A 27,158-nucleotide genomic window follows, 5' to 3' on the forward strand; every position below is an offset into this window, starting at 1 on the left:
GTGCTACATTTTTGGAAAAGTGATTTCAGGTGCCATTGAAATATGCAGGAATATAAGGGTCTCATTAAAAAAAGGTTTTCAATCAATAACTATTGATAACTCATTTTTAAAAAAAAGTGTTTTTACACCATTGAATCTTACGTAAAAAAGTATCTGGAAATGTTTTTATGGAAACAATAAGTTTTGGACAGGAAAAAAGTTACAGCAATTTTTCGAAAATGCACATTTTCAAAAAAGATGCTGTTACAGAAACGATGATAGACATCGACATGCGGTTTTCACCATTAAGTTTGTTATAAAATTTGACCCCCGGACACAATCATCAGTTTTCATCCATCTAGTTTTAAAACAGGAGTTTTCCTTCAGAAGTGTCTAATTTGGCTCACTCTATACAATACGGGATAAACGTTCATGTAAACTACTGAGATAAGTAAGCCATAGTTCGACAAATATATTATCATCGAAAACATAACACATCATCTGTTTTCATAGATTGAAACACTGACCAGCAAGTCCTTTCTGGGGTCATCAAAATTGATAATTCAAAGTGCAGTGCGGTGTTGCGATATTTTGATGCTGCAGGGTGCAGAAGTTACGTAGTCTTCATTTGATCAGCAATGGCCGGAAAACTGTTGAAGATTGGATTCATAGGCGGTGGAAAAATGGCACAAGCTATGGCGAAAGGATTTATAACTGCTGGTAAATTACTTTTTTTATTGAAATACCAAACCGTATGTGCAGGAGAATGAAGTAAAATACTGACATTTTTCTGTGAATTATCACTAGGTACCCTAATTTTAGTCAAATTTCTGTGGAGTAGAGTTTGAGTGGAATATGCGATACATATACCGGTTGAATATCTGAAAACTGAATAATTTCAATATCACTTGAATTTAAACTCGAAAATAAAATTCTCGTGTAAAAAACTGTTTGCCACTTTGTGTTTCTCCAGATTTCAGATAAATATTATACATTTATATTCATGTATAGTTCAAGTAAAAGATATAGTACAACCTATCTTCCAACAGTTCCCCTTTAATAATATAGTTAGGGAGCTAACTAATATAGATGCGTGGGAGAGTGAGGATTCAAATAACAGAGTGATAATTGAAAATACTTCTGAATACTACTTACTCACATATATATACAATCGATCCCTTCAAAAACACTTCACTAATATTGTTCGAAAGCTTCTGATAATTCCTCTTCCATATTATCTGTTTCACTATTACTGTCGTCATTTAAATCAATAATGAATATATTTCCACCATTAATATGGAAGTGTCCAATCTTCATATAGTCTTTCTCAACTACAATTACTTTTTTAATCCTTTTCTGCCAGTCTTCTTCGGTAATATTAGATACTTCTTCTTTAACTAGCTCTATTACCTTCTTATCAAATTTTGGAAAATTATTTTTACGCCTGATGCTTTGTTTAAATTTTCCCCAAATCAACTCGATGGGATTGAAAACACAAAACAAAAATAGGGGGGAAGTCTCAGTATGATGAGTCCATACTTTTCAGTGATACTCTCAAGGGCATACAATTTTTCAAATGTTTTTGTCTGTAAAACTTCAGGTAGTTGGTTTTTGATACAGTTATCTTCGAAATACAACTTGTTATCCATTAAAAACCTTGTATTTCATCTTTCCTCGAATTTTTATTCGATACTTTGATGAGCTGTCGCGAATGATAGGAAGCGTTGTCAAGAACTATTACACTATTCGCTTCCAAATTTGGGATCAATGTGTTTTCAAACCATTCCTCAAAAATATTAGCATCCATGTTCATATGATAGACAACATTGCAGTCCTCAAATTTTTTTCCACATTATTTCACAGAATTCGAAACCCATTCTTTACTTCCTCCGCAATACACAATGATTAGTCGCAATCCTTTGTTTGTAGGCATGTTAAGCGTACACATTCTCGAACCATCAATCCACCCTTTCGTAACTGTTCAACACGAAACTCTGCTTGATAAGTTATATAAATTTGGTATGAGAGGTAAAATTCATGACTGGTTTAGCTCGTATCTGAAAGGACGGGAACAAATTGTAAAAATCTCTCATTGTGGTAAAACATCTCGGTCATCTCCTCAAAGAAATGACATTGGGGTACCTCAAGGCTCCATTCTGGGGCCAATACTATTCGTCTTATATATTAATGAGCTACCTCTGATCTTAACTGATGCATTCACTACATTGTATGCAGATGACTCAACGCTACTTTTTACAGGAGAAAACTCTGAAATTCTGAAAACAAAAATTAACACCACAATGCTCAACTTTTCAGTCTGGTCTTCTGATATGTCTCTTCTTTTTAAGACAAACAAAACAAATTGTGTGTATTTTCTATAATGTTATCCAATTTGGTACTGAAGAGCCTTAGGGCAAGTGTCTTAAGGCGAAACATCGGTGTATACCAGTGAGGGTGACAGTGTTCTATGTGAGTACAATTTATTACCATTCATTCAAAGTAGAACTCATATGAATGATATCTGATTCTTATTCCACAACAAATGTTTGAAATACAAACTGAGTAGAGAAATGTATCTTCTGTATAATTCAGTGTTCATATAGAAGTATTTGTTTCGAAAGAATTATTTTCTTTCGTGTAATTCAATGTTTATATGAAAGTAGCTGTTTCAGGAGGACTTTCTTTCAGTTTGTGTCTGAAAGTTACTTCTTTGCATGATCTACACATTCATGTATAGAGTTTCAAATTGATTACTTCCTTCCTTTCTTTGGAAGATTCTCTCATCCCTTTTTTTTGTATCAGATGGAGTAGTAGAAAGCCAAAAACTTTCTTTCCCAAAAAATTGTGTAACTTTTCATACTCATCAAAACAAAAACGTACCGCCATTGAATATCAACATTAATAACACATGCATTTATAGTACTGAAAGTGTTAAATTTCTTGGAATTTTTTTGGACGAAGACTTATCATTTCGAACTCACTGTCTACAGCTTTCTAAGACACTAAACTCAAAATGTTACCAAATCAGAAATCTTAGATATACATTGAATTTGAATCATCTCCGTTCATTCTATTTTGCAGAAGTTCAATCAAGAATTAACTATGGTATTGCAGTCTGGGGTGGATCAGCATATGCACAAAATGTTTTTCTGGCTCAAAAGCGCATTATTAGATGTATTGCTAGAGTCTCATTTAACCATAGTTGTCGTGACCTTTTCAAAAACATGAGGATTTTAACAGTTAGTGGTATTTTCATTTTAGAACTTTTGAAGAATATACACAAAGCTCGTGACGACCATATGCGTGTAGATGAACTACACAATTATGATACTAGACAGAAAGGCGAATATTGCGTTCCCTTCAGTCGCTTAAATATTAGCTTAAATTCACCTACTGTACTTGGCTTAAGACTCTATAATCGACTTCCACAAAGATCCTTTTCAAACCGGAAATTTCTTATTGAAGTGAAAAAGATACTAATTGATCTGTGTCCCTACTCCCTAGAAGATTATTATGAATTAATTTTTTAAAGAACAACCTGTAAACATGTATTATTTCACTATCCTATGTTAATTGTATTTTGTCTGCAATCCTTGTTATGCATGTACATAATTTACTTTATTTTATCATTTTACTCACTGTACTTTGTTGTATGTCTATATGTTTTTTGACTTGTCCTATAGCTGTATTTGCTCGAATGGATAAATAAAGAATTGAAATTGACTGTATCGTGAGTGTCATACCAAGTTTCGTCCAGATAAAAAATTTGTTCTAAGTATTTGTTACGCAATTCCACTATTCTTCTGCTTTCCATAACTGCTTGACGTTTGTTTAATATTCTAATTCCTAGTTTCTTTATCCAATTCTGAAGAGTTTTGTCACAGCAGCTCACTTTATGACCGGAAGTATTCAATTTCTTCCTTATGATTTCAGTTGTAGGAATCTCATTGCTTTTTGTAACAGTCCTGTGTTGTTTTTTTTCAATTATTTTATTAAATGAACATCTACAGGTTTTGATAATCCTGTATCACATCGCGTCTTGCGTTCATAAGGTTTGTTTTTGACTATTTTAGATACAGTTAAGAAAGGAATTTCGGTCAAATCTGATGTTGCTTGCAATAGTTTGTTACCCTCGAAACCAAACTTGATATGTAGATTCTTATATACATTGAAACATACTCTCTGTGCTTCAATATTCTTATGCATCCAAATCTTATTCACTGGTATCTCTTTTTGGCATTGTTCACCATCGCTATTGAAATCACTACACAGAAAAAAGTCTGTGTTGAATGAATTTGAATGAATACGTTTATTCAGGAAATCCTAATATACATACAATAATAATAATAATAATAATATACAATAATAATAACTCTGTAAACAATAATAATATGTCCTTAAACAACAATAATAATAACTAATAACTAGAGTCATACATATGACTGTAACTTAACAATGTTGAGAAATAAAATAGAAAAGGAAATAAAATTCAAAGTTAACTAACTTAGATAAGACTATAGTAACAATTTAAAACATACTGATACATGATAATAAATGTTAAGGTTTAAGACTACTGATGTTCTGCATCATTGAGTCTTTTCACTAGTTCGGACTTCCATTGTCTATTATATAAAATGATTTGAAATCCCTGAAACAAGTAAAAAAGAATAATTAAAAAGAGAATAGTTGAAAATAACAATTATATTAAGCAACAATAAACCTGAAATGAAATGATAGTGAAATAACCTACAAGTAAAAATATAATAATTGAATAAATAAAAATTAAAGGAATGCAAAAAGAAAATAATAAAAAATAAAAAAATAAAAAAGTGTAGAGATTCCAAGTCACGTTAGTTCACGACGTTTCGATTGTTGGTATCTACAATCGTCTTCTGGTGATGACAATGGAAGTCCGAACTAGTGAAATTCATCACGAAACATTGTCAATCACCTTCAAACATTGAGTCTTTTCCTACAAAATTGTGTTTGTTTTAATATAGTTGTTTAGTTTAGATTTAAATATATAAATACTTCCGCTTTGTTTTATGTCTCATAGCAGCTTATTAAAATGATTTAAACCTTCATAAAACAATATTTTCATTGAGCTGGTTAATCTGCATCTTGGCAAGTGAAAAAGATAACTTTGTCTTGTCTCGTAGTTATGAGTACTATCGCGATAAGTAATGAATTCATCAAAATAAGATGGTAACATATTATTGACAGTCTTAAAAATAAATATCACTGCTGATCTATAGAACCTTTCTTGTATTGATAACCATTGTAATGCGTCGAGCATAAACTTTATGCTTGTATAATGATTACATTTTAATATGACTCTCATTCCACGATTTTGTAGTTTTTGTAAAGTCGAAATTTTATTTTGATCACACCCATATAGTAATGTAGTACAATATTCGAAATGAGGCTGAATGATCGTGTTATATATAGTGACCTTGAAAGAAACTGACAAATGATAAGAGATTCGAGTAAAAAAGTAAAGTTTATTTGATATGTATTTAATTTCGGTTACAAATTCTATTTTTTCTTCATTAATTTCCAAAGAATAGTAATTTATGTTTATATATTTATATTTATATGCTGTGGTCAGAATCATGGCTTTTTTTTTAGACACGTTTAGTTTTAATTTGTTGACGTTCAAGTATTTATGAATCTCCTTCAAGCAGATATTCATTTTTGTCAAAGCTATCTCTAAATCTTTATGAGATGTTGTTAACATTGTATCATCAGCAAATAAATTCATAAAGTCACAATTTTGACATAAACTGATGTCATTAATATATATAAGAAATTGTAAAGGGCCCAAGACACTTCCTTGAAGTACCCCAAATTTTGCGTTAATAGGAGATGAGTGAACATTACCCACTTTAGTGATTTGTCTTCGATCGCTTAAGTAATCCTTAAACAATCCTAGCACTGTTCCTTTAAGACCTATAGCTTCCAATTTTTTCATTAATATATTACGGTCAATTGTCTCAAAAGCTCTTCTTAAGTCTAAGAATACTGTTACAACATAATCTCCCTTGTCAATAGATTGAGTCCATTTACTAATCGTGAGTTGTAAAGCCGTTTCTCAAGAATGAGTTTTCCTAAAACCAGATTGATTACTTATGAGAATATTATTGGCCCCAACATAACTTAAGATCGTATACAGCCATTTCTAGTAGTTTCTCCATTCCTGGTAAGGTGTTTACTGGACGGAATTCTCCAGCTTTATTAGTATTTTTGACTTTGAGAACAGGTACTATTATGCTAGTTTTCAGTTGCTCATAAAATTGCCCATATTGTAGAGAGATATTTATAAAATGTAACAAAACATGACCAATGACTCCAAAAGTAGCTTTAATAAACTTGATATCTAAGATTTCTGTTCCAGATTTATTTTTCAATCTATTACTAATTCCTGTAAGATCTTTCAATTCAAGTTGATTAAAACTTTCGAAACTAGAGACCGCTGTAATTTCACCTTTCCATGAAGTAGTAGTCTTAATTGATTTAACAATTTCTTCTAAGCTGGATTCAAAATATTTGTTGAAAGTTTCTGCTATTCTCAGCTTCATCTCTAAGGATTTTTACTTGTCCTTCTCCTTCAAATTCAATATTGTTTGTGTCAACTGTATTAGACTTAGTATTAATTAGAGATTTAATGGTTCTTAGAGCTTGAATCAATTTTATTCAAATAATATTCTTGCTTTTTAGTTTTCAGTAAATTAACTACATAGTTTCTTAGACTTTTATATCTTTCCCAGTTGACTTCACACCTGTTGTGTTTAAAAACTTGGTACATACATACATGCATTTATCCATCCTCACAAACTTTCACATTTATGATATTAGTATAGATATAGATATGAATAAACCATTTGCTATTTTCCAGCAAATAGTACTGGTTTACCCTCAGATAAATAATTATTCTCTGCCAGGTTTGGCAAGAAAGGTTTTTATTTCATTGTTCAACCTTTCGTTTTTGCTCTTTCTCATTCTAGAGTATTTCCATACTGATGAACAAAACTAACAGTGTGAAATATAATTTGTTGATCATTTAATACCACTATCGTGGTATTAAATGAGTGATACAAAATGAGTACCTGTTATATTATGAATAAGATCCAGTTGGTATGGTATAAATAGTTTTGGTTTTCTCTTCAGTTCAGAAAAATCAGATAAAATAACGATTGTTGGTGTTTCTCATTTAGTATATTACTCACAATTTTTAGATATTGGTTCACTACCAGAATGTATGTTTTTTCATACTGGTTTTCAGTTTATTTAGTTTTACATTTTCTCAGATCATTTTAACCTTGTCTGTATGCTTAAGTTACTATAAAAGGCACAAATCAAAAATAATAGGATTCAGTTGAGTACAGTTCACGTTATTCCATGTTTATTTGAAATATTCCAAAGTCTAACTGTAACATTCTGAGATTATAAATATCTGTTTTCAAGTGAGTTATCATCAATAAAGTTAATGACCGATAAATAAACCTCAAATACATAAAAAGTTACCAAATGTCAGTGACCATCGTTCATTTTGTTTTCAACAAGCATAAATGACATCAAAAATTCATGTTCATAGCAAATTTTAGATTGAATATAATAATTTTTCGAAGTTACAAGGATGTATAAAATATTTGAAACATTCCAATCCCAAGGTCGCTATTCTTTGAAAAATGTTTATTGAGTAGAAGTTGATATACACTGATTTCTTTTGATTTTCAATCTTCGACAATCTGAAAAATAAATTAATCAGCTTGAGTGCACAGATAGGCAAACTGAAAAGTTTACCACGAGAAATTAGCATTCGAGTTACTAAACTTCTCTGAAGAGGTGAAATACCTTGATATTATCCTCGACAAGAAGCTAACGTGGAACTCTCATCTACAGAGTAGACCAAAAAGAGCATACGTGGCTCATGAGCAATGTCGGAGGACAGTGGGACGCGCATGGGGTCTTTCACCCCGTGTAGTCGCCTGGATCTACACTGCAATAATAAGACCTATGTTAACGTTTGGAGCCATTACATGGGGACCGAAAGTTCTACAAGCAACGGCCATCCAAAAATTATATCAAATACAGCGACTGGCTTGTTTAAACATCACAGGAGCCATGAGAACAACACCAACCGCGGCAATGGAATTACTCACGTGTCTGACCCCTCTGGATCTGTACGTTAAGGAGGTTGCGTTAATGGCCATGGTACGATTGCACACGGCTGGTGTAAACCTAGAAGTAGGAATGGGTCGATTGAGGCTGGGCCTACGGCGGGAAGCGCTTACTGCGCAACCTCTGCTGCAGGCAATAAGTGATGCAATTGAACCCAGGTTTGTGTTTAATAAACCCTACAAAATACAAATTAAGCAGAACACAGAGTCAGATGCTACAAATGCAATACGGATTCATACAGATGGCTCAAAAACCAAAGAAGGCTCAGGATGTGGAGTGTACTCCAGATCACTAAGCCTAAGGATTAAGTGGGGAATGGGAAGAAATACCAGCGTGGTCCAAACAGAACTGGCTGGTATCTCAATCGCCACAAAAGAAATAACCAAGAAAAGAATTTCTGGCAAAAACATAACAATCTGCATTGATAGCAGACAAGCACTATTAACCTTGAACAGACACCGTGTTACTTCAGGGCTAGCACTAGAGTGCCACCAAGATTTAGCCAAAGCCTCGGTAGATAATAACATTATCCTGAGGTGGGTTAGAGGGCACGACAGGAGTGAAGGTAATCGCATTGCCGACTCTTTAGCCAAGGAAGCGGCTGGACTAAGAATTTTAGGACCAAGTGGCACCCACGCCCTGATGACTTCGACAATTGCGGAACTAGTCAAATGTTACGCCCATGCTCAATCTTTAAAGAGATGGGATGAAATCAAAGGATGTAATCTTGCCAGGATCACCTTGGGCGACCCTGGGAAGCTGGCGCCGAAGAAATATCTGGCGATGACCAGGAAAAATCTACGCCTTACAGTAGGATTTCTGACTGGCTACTGTCAGCTAAGGAAACACCTACATAATATGGGGCTAGTGGACACACCTCTATGCAGGATGTGTGAACAGGAAGATGAGACTGTCAGGCATGTCCTGTGCGAGTGCCCGGAGTTATCGTCAATAAGAGAGTGTGTGTTCGGCGAGTCTTGGCCTACACCTGCCTCCCAGCAGGTGTAGGCCAAGGAGATGTCTCCCAGCGACCTGTCCACCTTCCTGGAAAGGACAAGATGGACGACGACCTAGGAGGACAACTCCTCGGGAGGATGTACAATGGGTCACATGTGGCTTAAGTGCGTGAGCTTACACTCACCCTCCCTACTCTACAGATACAGATAGCATTCGAGTTGAAAATGAATAAAGGCGGATTTCCACCAAACGCTTGCGGCTAGTTTTGTTTTCGAAAACAGAAACAAAAAACTTGTTTCAGTTGTGATATGCTTTCTATCGTTTCCACTACACGAACAATTTTCATCGTAACTTTTCTAGACGAAGTTTTTATAATGATCAGAGGTTTTTCCATATTCAAATTTTTTGAGCGAAAGGAGCCAAGCTGAAAAAACAAGATACTGGATGAGATCATTGTTGAGAAACTAGCTGAACAATTTGCGTACCACGCCACAGTGGATTTTCTGGGAGAGGCACCACCCACTGTTCCCACACTAGGATCCACAATGCTGGAATACACTTTTCGACAGAGTCTAGTCAGGCGAATTTCGACACAGCCCAATTATGCTGCTGTAAAGTGAGTTTTATAATGAACCGGAATAAATACAGATTTAGCAGATTATATAGTAAAAAAAACTAAAAAAGATTTTATAATACATGCCTGAATATCAATTGGGATATTATGAACAATGACCAGGATTCATTCTCATTCACAATCATTTGGTGAATATTTTCAATAGTTCATTTCCGATTCAGAAATTGAAAATCAAGAACAGAAAACGTTGGATTACTCGTGGCATAAAAATTTCAGCAAAAAATATGCGATCGCTGCACTATATTCGGAAGTTCAGTGATAATATTTTATTTGAAAGATATTTCAGTAGATACCGCAGCATCTATAGGCAGGTTGTCAGACAAGCAAAAGAAAGTTACTATAAAAATAGATTCGAACAAGCTGATAACAAATCGAAAGAAACTTGGCAAGTAATTAATGACCTAAGAGGTAAATCTAATAAAGTAGAGAACATCTATTTTTTTCCACCCCTAAACTTTTTTGAAACATTTTATAAATCCCTTCAACATTTAGTATGGTTACTTAGGCCTGATCCAAAAACAACTAGATTTTTAAACTTATTTGTACAAGATTTTGACTTTACCAAAAGTTGCCAAAGTGGCCACTTCAGGCCATTAGGTAGGGCAAAGTGGCCACTGCCTAAATTGATTTAGATAGTATGGAAAAAATAAAACGCATTTAGTTTCAGAACTCAAAACGATTCTATTAGGGTTTTAAACAAAAATAGGCATTACTGAAAGTATGTGAAACTATGAAATCACTGGTATTTACATAAATCACAAATTAACTCATCATCCTCCTCTTCGGCTCCTGTGCAGGCATCGTGAGCCCATTTGAGGCAACCAGAACATCTAAATCCAGCCTTCGTTGTCCTTGAATTTCGAGTAACAATCACCACAGAATAAACAATCAACGTCGCTGACGTTGCCTTCATCATCATCATTATAGAGATCGTCATTCTTTTTCTTAAACAATGCGCGTTTTCCTTTATTTTCAATTTAAACCACCCTTTTCTTAGGAGCCTGCTGTTTCTTTTCGACTTCCCTTTCTCTTTTTGCTTCTAGTCTACGTTGTTTCGCATTCTCTTTTTCTTTCTTAATTGCCATGAGAGTGGCCTTACATGGACTGGATGTTAGAACTGTTGATGTTCCTTTCTTCCGCTACGAGGTGGGAATACGTGATCTTTCTGAATGCCTTCCAAAATGTCAAAAAACTTTGATACAATAGTTTTGTTGAACGCTTGAGCCCGTGCAGCTGAAGTCGCCTCAGGCTTCCGTAATGGAATCATAGGGTGGCGTTTTCTAAATACCTGTACCCAATCTGTTCCAGCAGCTTTTTTTTCATGAGTAAAGTTATGAGGTATGCAATTTTTAACAGCGAGTTTGTGGGCAAGAGCCTGTAGATCAGCGACTGTTACACCAAAGAAACGGACTTCCATGTCCAAAAGATGGTTAACTATTTCATTTTCCTGCTCCTCAGTAAATATGGGCCGAAAGTGAGCAAGAACCTTCTTTGTGTTTACTGCATGAACATTTTTGTCGAGTGCACGCCGTTTTAAAATACCTATTTCGAGGTACCTAGAACTTTCTAGCTGCGGTTTGCCAAGGCAACCCATTTTTCTTCACTGCATCAATGGCCTTTTGCATAGCTTCAGAGTTCCAGGACTGCTGAGCGGGTTTCCTTCTATACTTGGACACCATGCTGTTCGTCTTCTGCAAAAAAAAAACGGAATTAGAATAACTGAAGTTTGCCGTAATCTTGCTCTTGATATTATAGGCCTACTTAGTTTTGTTTGTGATGAATGCAGTTTCAAAAATCAAGTTTTATGCAACATACATTGCGGGCACAGCTGTGGCCACTTTGCCCTCTATCACGCCATTTTTTAAATACAATATTTCACGTACAACCCGTTGTAGTATCTACTGTTGAGACATATGAATTCAAAGCTAGAAACATGTTGTTTTGCACGATTGATGTACAATTTACTTCACCTAGGCCTATAATAAACTAAAGCGAAACATGTGATGCACTTACCTAACATCAGAGGGTCGAAAAAGTGGAAAATTTGCGATATCTCGGTGAGCTTACGTCTGAGCGCCACTAAACTACAACACAATAACAACGGCTGCCGGGCGAGTAGTTGAAACTATTGCCGCGAGGCTGCAGCACTATACAGGGAAGAAAACTTCAAGTGGCCACTATGCCCACCCTTCCCCTACATGAAGTTTTACTTTCACCAAACGTTCTCAATGAATATTACTGCTCTATTGCAGAAAAACTGACTGAAAGATTGACTACTCAGAACGACCCAATGGAACAATTCAAAAACCCCTTCATTTCTGAAACGTGCATTCTCTATAACAGTGATATTCATGAGCTGAAGCAGGTGATTGTTTCCATTGGAAAAAAGTCGTCATCTGGTTACGACGACATTACAGCAAACATTTTGAAAAATCTTCCAGATAACACATTACAACTCTTGACCAATATTATTATTGCATCATTTCAATCAGGAAAATTTCCTGACTTCCTGAAGGTATCATTGGTATTACCACTATATAAAGGAGGAAATCAGGACGACACCTCGCATTATCGGCCTATTTCCCTAATTCCCACATTAGGAAAACTTATAGAAAAACTAGTCAAGGTGATGATAACTGTGTTTCTGTCAAAACATAAAATCATCAATGAAGAACAGTTTGGCTTTCAAAGTGGTAAAGGCAATAATGATGCAATTTTCTCACTCATGGAAAAAGTTTATACTGGAATCAATAGTGGCGAGGTTGCTGCTGCAGTATTTTGCGATTTCTCGAAGGCTTTCGACTGTGTGGATCACGAAATACTACGGAGGAAACTTCCTTATTACGGTTTCAGAGGAGTGATACTGAGCTGGTTCAGCTCATATTTGTCAGATCGTAGCCAGATGGTGGATACAAACCACCGCTCAGAAATTGGAAAAATACATAAGGGTGTACCTCAGGGTTCAATACTAGGGCCAACATTGTTCCTCATCTACGTCAACGATTTGACAAGTATATATATTTCAGGAAAATTCACACTATTTGCAGACGATACTACAATTTTTTGACAATCGGACAATGCAAACGATTTAACTAAAATCATATTCAACGATATGATGACAGTGAAAAATTGGTGTGATTCAAATCGTCTTTCTCTAAATATTTCGAAAACTAATATAGTAACTTTTAGATGCGAACTTGACAATATACCCACTGGGAGTAACATCATTGAGAACAAAAGTAGCCTAAAATTTTTAGGAGTGCATATCGATAGTAAACTAAAATTTGAAGAACATATTTATGCCTTGTGTAACAAAATGTCCTCTGGATGTTATGCAGTCAGAGTAGTCGCAAATGAACTTGGTTTAACAGCAGCTGAGACTGTTTATTTTTCTTTGGTGGAATCTCACTTGAGATATGGAATTCCATTTTGGGGAGTATGTAGTGGTTATCTACTTCAAAATATTTTAGTTTTGCAAAAACGAGCTCTGAGATATATGTGCAAATCAAAACGTACAGACTCTTGTAGATTACTCTTCAACACTCATGGAATTCCAACAGTGATTTCTATCTTTATAATGGAAACAGTTTGTTTAATTAAAAAATATTCGAACACATTTCAATCTTCACCAACCCATTATGTGACAAGGCAATCCAACAACATCAAGTTGCCAATACCTAGTACATCACTCATAAGAGATTCCATTATCTATAATGGTTGCAAAATATTCAACCATTTGCCAAAGAATATAACAGAAATAAAATCTTTACAATGCTTCAGGAAAGCTGTGAAAATTTTTTTAAGTGACAGACCATACTATAATGTACAAGAATTTTATAATGATAATTAAAAAAAAAATATTTTATATATATATATATATATATATATATATATATATATATATATATATATATATATATATATATATAGGTATATATATACAAACTGATTTTATGTATGAGTGAAAATAAATGCACTTTGTTGTTTCACACACTGTGTCCGTAAAGTATGGAACAAATTAATTTTTAGCTAAACAGGTCATTTTAAGAAATAATCCTGAAACACGTCGATTTTTTATGTTAATTTACCGTATTTTAAAATAATAATCTAATATACAGGGTGAATTACGTTCGAGTAATGACGTCACCGTCATTTTTTTTAAATAGAACACCCCCATTTTGTCTCAACTTTCAAATTACTCTAGCTGAGCTGATTCCAAAAATGTATCACATGTTGATTCCAATTGGTACAGGGTGGACAAAAATACAGTAGTTGTGTGTGTGCTAATAAAGTAACGCGTAACATTCTTTATTAGGTAAATTAACAATATTATCAAAAATACTTATTGTCTAGCGGACAGAATATGCTGGAATACATGACTTTATATTAAATGTTCGAACTGCAGCCCTTGCTGTATTTGACAGTAACCCAAACGATGTACAAATTCTTGTTGAACCTTGTGTATGGTTTCTTGCGTAGTATTGTCCATTTCTGTTCGAATTTTCCCTTGTACATTTTCAATATTTGCTGGTTTCGTGTTATAAATAACATTCTTCAGATGGCCTCACAGAAAATACTCCAAAGGATTTAAATCTGGTGACCTCGCTGGCCATTCAGTAGGTCCACGTCTACCAATCCACCTGTTCGGAAAAATTTCAGCTACGTACCTTCTAACATCTACAGCATAATGTGGAGGTGCACCATCCTGTTGAAACCATAAACTTTCATCAAAACCTCCAGGATTACGTCTGCTGGGAAATAAATTACGTAAAGTAGGTACGAGATACCCTCTTAAAAACTCAAGGTACTTTGCCCCGTTTAAATTACCTTCGATAAAGTAGGGTCCAATGATTCGATTTCGTACAATTCCAGCCCATACATTTACCTTTTGAGGATATTGTGTATGATGCTCACGCATCCAGTGGGGGTTTTCTTTTGCCCAGTATCTACAATTCTGACGGTTAACCTCACCATTTAATGTGAAAGTGGACTCATCAGAAAAAATAATGTTTTGTATCAAGAGAGGGTCTTGGTGACATTTATCCATCATTTCTTCGCAAAATTGGAGTCGTCTATCGGGATCATCTTCGTTTAATTCTCGCACAAGTTTGATTTTATAAGGATGCCATTTTTCAAGCTTCAATAGTTTGTGTTCCGTTGTTTTGCCAACACCGATTTCGCGACTAACTTTACGAACAGAAGTGTGCTCATCTTCTTCAAAACTCAGTAAAACATCTAATGCTGTATCAGCATTTGCAGGGGGACGACCTGATTTGCGTACATTTGCAACCGTACCAGTTTCTCGAAATTTCGTTTCCAGCTTACTGACTGTTGAACGCGTTATAGGTCTTTCTGGATATTTATCATTGAACAAATTGCACACTTCCATCTGAGTTCGCGATCTGTCTCCATACCAAATCATCATAAGTATTTCGATTCTTTGTTTTACACTCAACTCCATTTCTACTTCCAATTAAATCTAAGCAATCATTCGAATATTCACGAATACCAAAAATATTGTAGTACTAAACTGTCACTGAACATCAATAAATTACTAAACAAATAATGATATTTCACAAAAAACTAGACGACTATGTTTTTTATAAATGTAGATAAGAAATCATTTCTTTCATATTCTGTCTGCTAGACCACAAGTACCAAACATATTTGGAAACAGCTCATTTTTATTACTCTAAACATGTAGCAAACTACGGGGTGTTACATTCAAACCAATTGCCGCTAGACAATAAGTATTTTTGATAATATTGTTAATTTACCTAAGTAAGAATGTTACGCGTTACTTTATTAGCACACACACAACTACAGTATTTTTGGCCACCCTGTACCAATTGGAATCAACATGTGATACATTTTTGGAATCAGCTCAGCTAGAGTAATTTGAAAATTGAGACAAAATGGTGGTGTTCCATTTGAAAAAAATGACGGTGACGAAATTACTCGAACGTAATTCACCCTGTATATTAGATTATTATTTTAAAATACGGTAAATTAACATTAAAAATTGACGTGTTTCAGGATTATTTCTTAAAATGACCTGTTTAGCTAAAAATGAATTTGTTCCATACTTTACGGACACAGTGTATAATTGCATTATAGATTAAGTGAAACTTTGTCCACAAGATCAATCTTATGACAATAAAGTATATTCTCTCTCTCAACAAGGCGTCTGGCCTTGATGAAGTGCCCGTCGTCGTACTTAAAAAGTGCGCAAATAAACTCGCACCAGTATTTTGCATACTTTTCAACTTGTCTTCAAGAAAAGGGTTTTTCCTTCTTGTTGGAAGATTTCTCGCGTTTAGCCTATTACTAAAATGGCAAGAAAAATCTTCCAAATAACTATACACCAGTTGCTTTGCTTTCAATGAAATCAAAAAGCATGGAGGAAGTCGTAAACCACAACATCCTCAAATATTCAGAAGGCTTCAACATCTTGAGCGATTATCAATATGGCTTTCAGAAACGAAGATCAACAGGAGACCTTCTATCGTATGTCACCCATATTTGGAATAACGTAACATGGAGAAATAAGAGCTGTTGCGCTGATATCTCTAAGGTCTTTGACCGTGTGTGGCATGAAGGTTTTGCTGGCTACACTTCGATACTATGGCTTATCGGATCATTTTTGTGTATGGCTTTTCAGCTTCCTGAAAAAACGTTCTCTGCAAGTGGCCGTCGATGGATATCTCCCGAATACTTAAGCCATCAACGCTGGTGTTCCACAGAGATCCATATTGTCGCCAACCCTCTTTTTATTGTATATCAGTGACTTATTAGAATGAACCAAGAATCCAATATATTGCTTTGCTGACGATAGCACACTTGTCGCGTTATTTCATTTAGATTCCAGGACATCGGCTACGGAGGCACATCTTCACCAGCAGCAGGAACTTGCATATCTTAATGAGGATCTAGAAGTGAGGTATTTAGCCAAAGCTTCCGGCACTGTTTCGCACCATATACTGCTTAACAAGTTATCAGACAACGGAATAAGAGTTCCAGTGCTAGATTCATTTACCAGTTACCTGAATGGAAGGACTCAAAGAGTAAAAATAGAAAATGTATTAAGCAAACCCTCAATAGTTACCACAGGTGTTCCTCAGGGTACAGTACTGGGTCCATTACTTTTTCTCATTTATAATAACGACATTTGCAAAATAAAAAATCTCCAATAGAAAATAATATCATACGCAGATGACACCGCCATTATCTTCACACACGATGAGTGGTCAGAGTTGTATCGCACTGCTGCATATGAATTCATTAAAATACAAAAATGGCTAAACACGAACTTACTGATATTAAATATTGATGAAACTAAATTTGTTACTTTTTCACTTACAGAACCGGATCAACCCAGACTTGATTATTTATTCTTGCATAATGAATGCTGCTCAGAAATTCTCTGAGTTGCAGGCTCTGAGACTGGTCGAAAATACCATCGCGGAACTAAACAGGAACAAAAAAGTTCACTAAGTCTTATTAGACATTTCGAAGGCCTTCGACCGCGTTTGGCATAAAGGCCTTCTACACAAATTAATCGCGTTCGACCTGCCTCGGGGCCTGATCCGGTGGATTGGGTCTTTCCTGAAAGACAGAACATTTCGGTTAGAGTAGAGGGCTCTCTGTCTGACAACAGAGAGATCCTTGCTGGAGTGCCACAGGGGGCCGTGCTCTCTCCCACGCTCTACTCCCTTTACACCAGCGACCTTCCGAGGTCCGAGCATGTGAAGGTATCTCTCTACGCCGACAACACGGCTCTCCTCTCATCTCCCATGGGTCGGGAGCTCGGGATCGTCTATATGCAACGTGCATTGGGCGACCTCGAGCGCTGGTACCTCGAGTGGAAGATCCGAGTGAACCCGGAAAAAACTCAGGCAATAACCATGGGAAGAACGATAGCTTCTCCGGCCATGAAAGTAAGAATCTCTGGAAGAGAGATTAACTGGCAAACGCGGGTCGAGTACCTAGGTCTTCTTATAGACCGTAGGCTCACCTGGAACCCGCACCTGTTAAGCGTGAAGGCAAAGATCCAGGGTCGGGTGGCAAGCCTGTACCCTTTGATCAATAGAAAATCCAAGTTAAGCCTAAAGAATAAAATCACGATCTATAACACGATGTTCAAGTCTGTCATCATGTACGCTTCAGGCGTTTGGGAACAAGCGCTCCGACTAACATCTCCATCTTGGAGACCTTACAAAATAAAATTCTACGGATGATTGGGAATGCTCCGTGGTTCGTGCGGAATGAAGCCATCCGCAGAGATTTGAAGCTGCCTTCCATTCAGCAGTCCATCCAGTCGAGGAATCGACGAGTTTTAGATTACGCTGAAACTCACGACAATCCGTTAGTCAGGGAAGCTATAGATTACGCTGTAGACGACCCCTCTCGATATAGAAGGCACCGACACTCTGTCGAATGAGGCATCTATGTCCTCCGGTAACAGATGAATAATATCTTCATCCATCTCACCCCAGCCAGGTAGGGGTACACCGCAAAGGGCGGTATGGATGTCTGAGGACTTCCATGCCACCATCAAAAATCAGTTATGACCCATTTGTCCCTCTGACAAAAACCAGCCCAAAGGATAAGGGAGCAAGGCTCCAGCCTGATTAAAACGACGATGACCATCGACGCTGCTCAGAAAGGAATGTCCAAAAATAGCGAACTTCTCAAAAATCAAATATCTAGGAGTAATACTGGACCAGCACATGAGGTGGAATGATCACATTAACTACCTTGTCAGCAGAGTGAGAAAACTTATTCACAAATTCTACACTCTCAGAGACATTTTAAGTAGAAAAGTTATGCTTGTAGTTTACAATTCATTGATAGAATCAGTATTGCAATACTGCATCACAGCATGGAGGGGTGCATTTAGTAGCGTTATAAACAAAACTCAGATTATTCAAAACACCATTCTCAAAATCATATACAAGAAAGATAGACGACTCTCCACATCAGAATTGTATCAACTAACAAACCTTTTAAATTTATATATCCTACAAACCTTGATCTGGACATTTAAACAAAAACCTCAACAATATGCTCACCAATCTAGAGCCACAAGATATACCACTGGTCTCATACTTAAAGTTCCTATATTCAGCAAAACTCGCGCTCAAAGAAATATCCTTTATTTTGGCCCAAAAATATACGACAGCCTCCCAAACTAACTGAAAGAATGTAAAAATCTTCAAAAATGTAAAGCAGACTCAAAAGCATATATTCTTCAACATAGCCATCTTCAAAGTACTTTTTTTTAACTAACACTGTATGATTCTATTTCTCCCCCGCACAAATTCATCAACAACAACAAAAAATTACATATCTATGTTCACACTATTATTAATGGGATGAGAGTGTTGGTAATACTGCGGCACAAGCCATTATAGTTTAGGCAGAGGCACTAGCACTTCATAGCATTTCATTATTCATGCATATATTTTTATTGTATTTGTATTTGTATCGTTATTATTATTATCATATTATATTAGTATCGATAGATTTTGAATTGGACTGAAACTAACCAGGTTCAATTAAATGCGACAAAAACCCAAGCATCGGTTTTCTCCAAGAAGATAAATGGCTACGAATCGGATATAATGTCAGGTCAGACCATTCCGCTTTCTGCTTCGATAAGTTTGTTGGGAGTTAAATTAGACACCAATATGTCTTGGCACAATCATGTCGCTGGAATTGCAAAGGCTGCTTCTCAAAGGCTTGGAATACTGTTCCGAATCAGAAAACTGTACACACCTTAGCAACTTTTGAAGCTTTATAAAGCTCAGATCAGACATTCATTGGAGTATTGTTTTCATGAATGGAGCTCTGCCCCAAACATACCCTGAAGTTGCTGGATTCCATCCAGAAAAAAGCCATCCGCCTGACTGGAGATGCGAACATCACGTGCAACCTTGATAGCCTGGAACATCAAAGAAAGGTTAGATACTTTCACGGGAAGTGTTCAAGTGACTTGGCCTATTTGATTCCACCAAGAGCGGTTCATATCAGAAATACGCGACGGACTGTGGCTGCTCATCGTTTTGAGGTTCAACTCAGTACACCTCGAACTTCAGTGTTTGAGAACGCTTTCATCTGGAGAACTGCGTTTATGTGGAATAAACTTCCGGAGAATGTTTTTCCAAATGGATTTAATCTCCAGTGATTCAAATCCAATGTGAATCGCTACTTCCGCACAGGCACCGCTCTGAGAGCTCCTAAGGATTTTCCTGTAGTTGCTTTTGTTTTGTCTAAAAAAAAATACTGCATAATTTTCTGTGAAAGTGGATTTATCATAAAAACAGTATATGTCGATTGAAATCGTGCGTTTCTTCCATTCCACTTTAAATTTACATAGAAAAATCGTATTTTGAATCATTGTCTCTGGCTTGAAACGGACAAATGCGCTCCAAAGAAGTTTTTGTCACAGCTGATGTGTAGCTCTTTTAGGATTTTTTATAACTCACTTCTAGTATACAGTATAGATTTCTTCTATGTATACAGTTTTTGTACACTCTTGATTGTAATTATGATTCCGCCTATTCAAAATGTTTGAAAACTCTACTGACCGTTCAATAATAAACTTTATTTTCTGGATATCGCCTTAAATTTTATTTATTATTCATTCAATGCAGTAGAAATATAATAATTCACATTTTTTATTGATTTGGCCATGACTTGATGAAGATCCATAGTAATTTCATAAACTACACCTTACGATTCAATTTTTCACAAACTTCATTTTCACAAAATATATATAATATATCACATGTTTATCTATCACAGTAGCTTCATCAAGTTTTCGAGTCTAAAAAATATACTATATAAATGTAACATTCTTATCTCAAATCAATTGGTCGTGACTTCATTGATGACCCCGTATCATAAAAAATAATTGGTATTTTTGTATGTGATAAATTAGACGATTTTCTGAACAGTGGAGAGGTTATTTCGAAATTGAACCTTCTGTTACATAACTTCAAGAATTATCAAGAATTTTATAAATCATACCCTAACAGAAACGATCTCAGGATATTTCCCACAAAGGCCTCGATCTTTTTTGTTCGACTCCTGTCCAACTGTCTTCCCCATGAAACACATCTGTATCATCTGCGAAACCGCTGTCCCAAAACGGTACCATGTGGCATACTATATGTGATTTTAGCTTCGGTACTGGTCCCTTTCTTTAATTCTCACACATTATTTTCTATCACTGAAAAAGCTGATGAATAATTCGATTGCCAGTCCTGTTATTCCAACGTCTTCCAAGGTTTCCAATGATAGGGGAGCTCAAGCGGAGATTTCGGGATTTACTAAAGCGTGGCAGATCAATATAAAGAGGGATACCTTGTACCCGGTTAAGTACCTCCACCAAATATGAGCCCCATATATAAGGCCGCCTGTGAGGGATATAGGATCAGAATAGTAAAAAAAATTGATCATCAGAAATTTTCGAGTGCGTCAGATTAAGATAGGGTGAGTTAATCACCTTCTAAAAAGTGTATATTCCAGTAATCTGACAATTTAAGAGTGACGTAAAGAAAGGATAGGGCAGCAAAGTTGTAAAAAAATAACGTCATTTCAACATTCTCGAGCGTAGCTAATTTTTTTTTTTATTTTGAAGGAAAAAATTCAAGGATAACGAAAAATATATAATCTGACAATTTCCCCAAGACGAAATAACAAAAATTCGTCGATAAAGTTTAATGCGTGCCGCTGTGTGATACCTTTATTTCCCTCACCGAGTTTCTATTCCTCTATTCTCTATTCACTTTTTCTCTATCTATTACTCTCTCACTCCGTCCCCACTCTGAATTCTGTTGCCATGACGCCGTTACAGCTAATCACAGAAACTCGTTCAAGATGAAGATGATGATTGATTATTCAATTAATTGATGGATGTAGCCGTTACTACGTGGTAAAAAATCGTAATGAAGAAAAGAGAAATTGAACTTTCAATGTTTTTACCACTTTCATTTGTAACTAACGTTACTGCACTTTCGTCGTATGTGGACATTTTCAAACTTATACAATATATAAGTTTGAAAATGTCCTTATATGTATAGGACGAAACTGAAGTAACGTTAGTTACAAATAAAAGTGGTAAAAACATAGAAAGTTTCAGTTCTCTTCTTTAATTAATCAGTTGATTATAAAAAATTTTTTTTTTGAGCATTTTTCAAAAATTATTTTCTTATATATACAAGTATTCTACTTGAAAAACATTCACTTATTTATTTGCATGTCATTTCCTGAGCTTTTCAATTAATTAAGTTCAATGAATTGAAACGAAAATATTGCTTTCGTCAGATTAAGCAAATCCCTCTAGATAATCGTCAGATTATGAGACAGCACGTCTAAAACATAAATATGAACCATATATATCTTAATCTGACGCGCTTGATTATTTCAAAATGGCGAATTTTTTTTGCACATTATAATGGCCGCGAGATTGCGTCAGATCGAAATCGTCAAATTATTGAATGAAAGCTTTTTTTGTTGCACCTAACACCCCCATAGAAAATCTGACGCGCTCGATTAATTTTTTTTCTTTTCACTTTCAACCCTTACGTACAACCACCCACATCATGCAAACGATCAGATTAACATACCAACATTATTGAAAATACGTAGGACATCGATGCTATCAATATCTGACGCGCTCGAGTATGTCCATGCAACAGTATTTCTTTACATATTTAAAATTCCATAGCCGCTTCCACCACCGATAAAAATGTATATATTATATAACATTTTTTTCTTCTTATCATCTGAGCTTTGCAACCTAATATGTCTCAATGACGCTCGAGTAAATCCCCATTTTGCATCGTGGGTCCCCTGCTACAATAATAATAAGTCATGACTGTCTGTATCAAAAATCGCACATTTGAAAAATAGAAAATTCAATATCAAAAAAATGTAGTAATACAGTATTTACGTATAGAAAAAACAAACAATCCAAATGACAAAAATTATAGCTGTGAAGTTCTACACAAATCATATAAAAATCATTGAGTATCATCTAAACAATATTTTTATTTTCATAAGAGTAACTAATAATACACCCAATGAATCTAATGATCTACTATCTTCTGAATACCATGAGTATTTTGGATTTGTCTGTCCAAAAAATGTGTGTTGATAGGCCTAATTTGAAATATATTATAAAGAGACATAAAAATCAATTTTTCAATTACTAAAGAAATTATTAATTTATAATTAGAATATGAATAAATATTATATTGTGGAAAATAATATTAACAGGTGATTTTAATATCAATTTCAATGATAAAGAGAAATTATCACACAGTCACTAATTAATCTCTTGACTGCTTTTGATTCGACAGTGCATGTAAAATTGGATACCACAATATCACGAAACAGTGGTACTGCTATAGATTATATATGCAGTAACTTAGATAAAGAGCAAGTCACATGTAAAAGTCACACTAGTCACACTAGGTATAATCGATTCAAAATGTAAAAATGAGAAATTCAGATATGGTAGGCTATTCACTGCTTCCAACTATAATAGGTTCTATTTGAATGTCAGCAAACAAATTGGGAATCAACTACAACAGTAAAAGAAAGATTTCAAGTCTTCCACGATAAACTCCTTGAAATTTTCAATGACATTTTTCCCATTCGAAAGATCAAAAACAAACGAAAGAAGCATTGCTTCTTTCGTTTGCTTACAAAAGGATCGAGAAATTCTGCGAGAAATATGAGATATCTGCATTATATCAGAAAATATACAAATGCAGATTTTTTCCATAATTACTACAATAAGTACAGTTCAGTATATCGAAAGATTATAAAGTTAGCAAAGAAAAATTATTATAATAAATATAGTTTTGAAAATCTAAAAAACATGCTTTCAAAGAACATCGAACTAAAAAGTTATTTTTTTATTAAGCTTAAAACAATAACGAACGAAAAATACTTGTATCGTTGTGAAAAAAGCAACGGTTGCTTGATATACAAAAAATATAGCACAAAGCGTCCACGCTATTTTCACAATAATACTAATATTTTTCTTTCGTTATTTTTTTAAGCTTACTTAAAAATTTTTAACTTTTTAGTTTGATATTCTTTAAAAGCGCGTTTTTCAGTTTTTGAAAACTATATTTATGTTTTACCTTTCAGTTTCATATATTATAAAAGCGTGTTTTTTAGTTTTTTTAACTATATTTATTTTTCACTTTTTAGTCCGATTTATTGTCAGAAATATTTTTTTTTAAGTTCTAGTCACTTGTATTATAAATCTTCAACAGACGGCGCACGAATGTTAAATTCCTCTCAAACAACATGATAAAGATTGAGGTCTTAAATTCTATAGTAATACTGAGATGCAGTAAGTATCCAACAGAGGGCGTACAGTTGTAAAATTTGTTTCGAAGTAAAGAGAAAATTTGCAGTAATAATTTCAAGAAACAATTCAGTCTTGATGTTTTGATTTGAAGTTTCATTCAAAATATTAATAATGTTTAGTATACATGAACATGAAAACATTTGTCAGCAAAAATGAAAGACTGTTTTGAGTATATGTGTATTTTGAGCTGTAAACGAGGTACTTTTTTGGGTTCAACATCAAAATCAAATTATATAATCTCATTAGTTCGGACTTCCATTGTCTGATATGATATAAATTAGAATGAAATAAAATACAAGCAACAAACAAGAAATCAAAAAGTTGAAATGTTAACACGAGATGATACTTAAAAATTATCAACAAGAAATGAGAATTATCAATTAAAATATTCATACCAAGTTACTTCACGACGTTTCGATTGTTAGTATTCACAATTGTCTTCTGAACTCATTCCTCCGAGATCTGACTTATTTGTAGCTCATTCAAGTGCTTTCACCTATTCCTTCTTTCCTCTTTCCGCTTCATCGGTTTTAGCGGTTGCTGACTGTTTGGCGGGAGTTGATCGTGTTCCGCTTAATTAAAGGTTTCCATATGTTGCGTATCTCTAAGCTACCTTAGTTGAATGCGTTGTTGGTCAACATAAATGCGGCTTCTTTGAATTTTCTCCTAAACCAGTGTTTCTCCTTATGGATGAATTCAGGTTTAGCCCACTTGATGTTATTTGAATAGTTTAAACATGCTCTGCTATTCCTGATTTGCTGGTTTCTTTCCTCGCTGTGTTTCAATGGCCGCTTAGTTTCACCGATGTATGATTCTCCGCACTCGCAGGGTATCCGGTAAATGCAATTCTTGGAATCACAGTCCGCGTTTAGTGGCCTGGTTTTCGTGAGGCTGCTACAGATAGTGTTCCCAGATCTGAAGCAGGTTCTGATATTATACTTGGGCCCAATTCTTCTTATCATTTTCGATACTCCTCTGATGTAGGGAAGTACAAGTACTGGTTGTGACGGCTTCTATTCCTTGTGAGGCTCTCACTGTCTTCTAGCTAAAGTCTGTTCCATCATCACTTTCGATTAACCATCCGTTGAAGATAATTTTTGATGATGCCTAGTTCCTTTTCGAAACCTTCCTTTGTATTACAGAGCCCCAAAGCACGGTCTACTAGAGTCTTGATGATTCCTCTCTTGGTTGATAGATGGTGGTTGAATTCCTGGTTCGGATACTGTCCCGTGTGAGTATGTTTTCGGTATACAGATGTTTCCCATTTAGTGTCGGTCCTCTTCACCATTCGCTGTGGACTTCCGTTTCCATTGTGAAAGTGATGGAAGGACTTACGTTGTTGATGTGCTTCAGGAAAAGTGTCTAGTTCTGCATTCCCATGGTTCCATATTATGAAGGTGTTGTCCAGATATGTCAACCAGACTCGGGGCTTTTTGTGGGCTTCTTCAATGGCTAGAGCCAGAGTTCCAAACCACTCTATATATATGTTGGCTATAACCGGTGAAAGTGACGATTCCATTGACAGTCCCTCATCTTGGGTAAAGAATTCGTCCTTCAGTTGGACGTAGCAGTTTCGTACACAGCATCTTAGTAATTCCATGATTACTTATATCGATAAGTTTGTTCTATCTTTCAGGTTTACATCTTCATATAGCTTTCTCTGTATGATTTAAAGTGTTTCTTCGACAGGAACGTTAGTGTAGAGGCTCTCCACTGATCTGAAACTGATCTTCGCTCTTTGACTTCGATTATCCCTAGTAGTTCAACAAAATGCCTCGAATTTTTCACAAAAGATTATGTTTTTTTGCAGTGGTTCAATAATTGGTAGTAAAAATCTGGACAAGTTCTGAGTCGCCGAATCTCTGGAGCTAATGATCGGTTTGAGCGGAACATCCTTCTTGTGGATTTTGGGTACTCCATACAAGTGAGGGGGCTAACTGTGGTGCAGTGTTAGCGATGACCTCTCTCTTTCCGAGAAAAGACTTAGTGTTTTTTCAAAGTCTGGTATAACTTCCTTTGAATTGATGGAGTAGGATCTCTCACGATCTTCGTGTATTCTCCTTTCTGAAGCACCTCTTCGATATTCTGTTCGTAGAGATTATTATCCATCACAACCGTAGCGTTTCTCTTATCTGCAGGTAAAATCTTGATGATGTTGTCTCTACGTAGCCTGTCAGGGCTCTTCGTTCTCCATTGCTGATATTAGAAGTTGGAACTGGTTCTCGATCTAGCTGTTCTCTCATTTTCCATCTGAATTCTTCTGCCTCGATCTGATCAATAAGGGAACTGGTGGATTCCACTGCAGTTATTATTTCCAAAGTGGGCACAACTTTTCCTCAACAAGGATTCTTCTATTCCCGTGAGCGGGCGGGAACTCATGTCGATGAAGTTGGCGGCTTCGTAGTTGTCCTGTTTTCATTCTGCATTTGGACATTGTTTCCTCACCAACTTTTCCCACTTCCTATTCTGGGTATTCTCCACGTCTTGTCGGATCTTCAAGCACGTGCTTTCAATCTTGGCAAAGATTGGTCCATGATCCTCTTCAAATCGTTCTGTGGCATCTTGCATCACAGTTGACCTCTTCCAACGGTGGTAATTAATTTGAGACCTTATCAGTGCTCGGCTGGCGCGTTCCAATATGCGTTTGGCTCTCTCTCCTGGGATTGGCGATTTCAGCAAAAAAACCTTTGGGTATGATGTTGTCTCTAGCTCTGCACCTCAGCTTCTTGTTGTTGATTGTGAATACTAATAATCGAAACGTCGTGAAGTAACTTGGTTTGAATGTTTTAATTTATAATTTTCATTCCTTGTTAATAAGTTTTTTAATTTTCATCTCGGGCTAATATTTCAATTTTTTTATTTTTTGGTTGTTGCTTGTATTTTATTTCATCGTAATTTCAGTTTTTTTTCTTGATATAATTGTTATTTTTCAGCTAATCTTTTAATTGTCACGGATTATTTCAGGTATTTTGAATCAATTTTATATATATATATATATATATATATATATATATA

General features: G+C 35.4%; 1 protein-coding gene across 1 annotated transcript in view; it reads left to right on the forward strand.

Moving 5' to 3' along the window:
* The first annotated feature begins 465 nt into the window (after positions 1 to 465).
* Positions 466 to 27,158, forward strand: part of P5cr-2 (Pyrroline-5-carboxylate reductase-like 2) — a 57,685-nt gene continuing 30,992 nt past the window's right edge. The window contains exon 1 of the mRNA XM_074186686.1: positions 466 to 699. Within this exon, the coding sequence (XP_074042787.1) occupies positions 618 to 699 (82 nt within the window). The 5' untranslated portion in view covers positions 466 to 617. The remainder of the gene's footprint in view (positions 700 to 27,158) is intronic.

The sequence above is a fragment of the Leptinotarsa decemlineata genome, unplaced genomic scaffold (assembly GCF_025532065.1).
Source record: "Leptinotarsa decemlineata unplaced genomic scaffold, Ldec_3_MD MMD2_P_RNA_scaffold_4, whole genome shotgun sequence".
In the NCBI taxonomy this organism is placed as follows: Eukaryota; Metazoa; Arthropoda; class Insecta; order Coleoptera; family Chrysomelidae; genus Leptinotarsa; species Leptinotarsa decemlineata.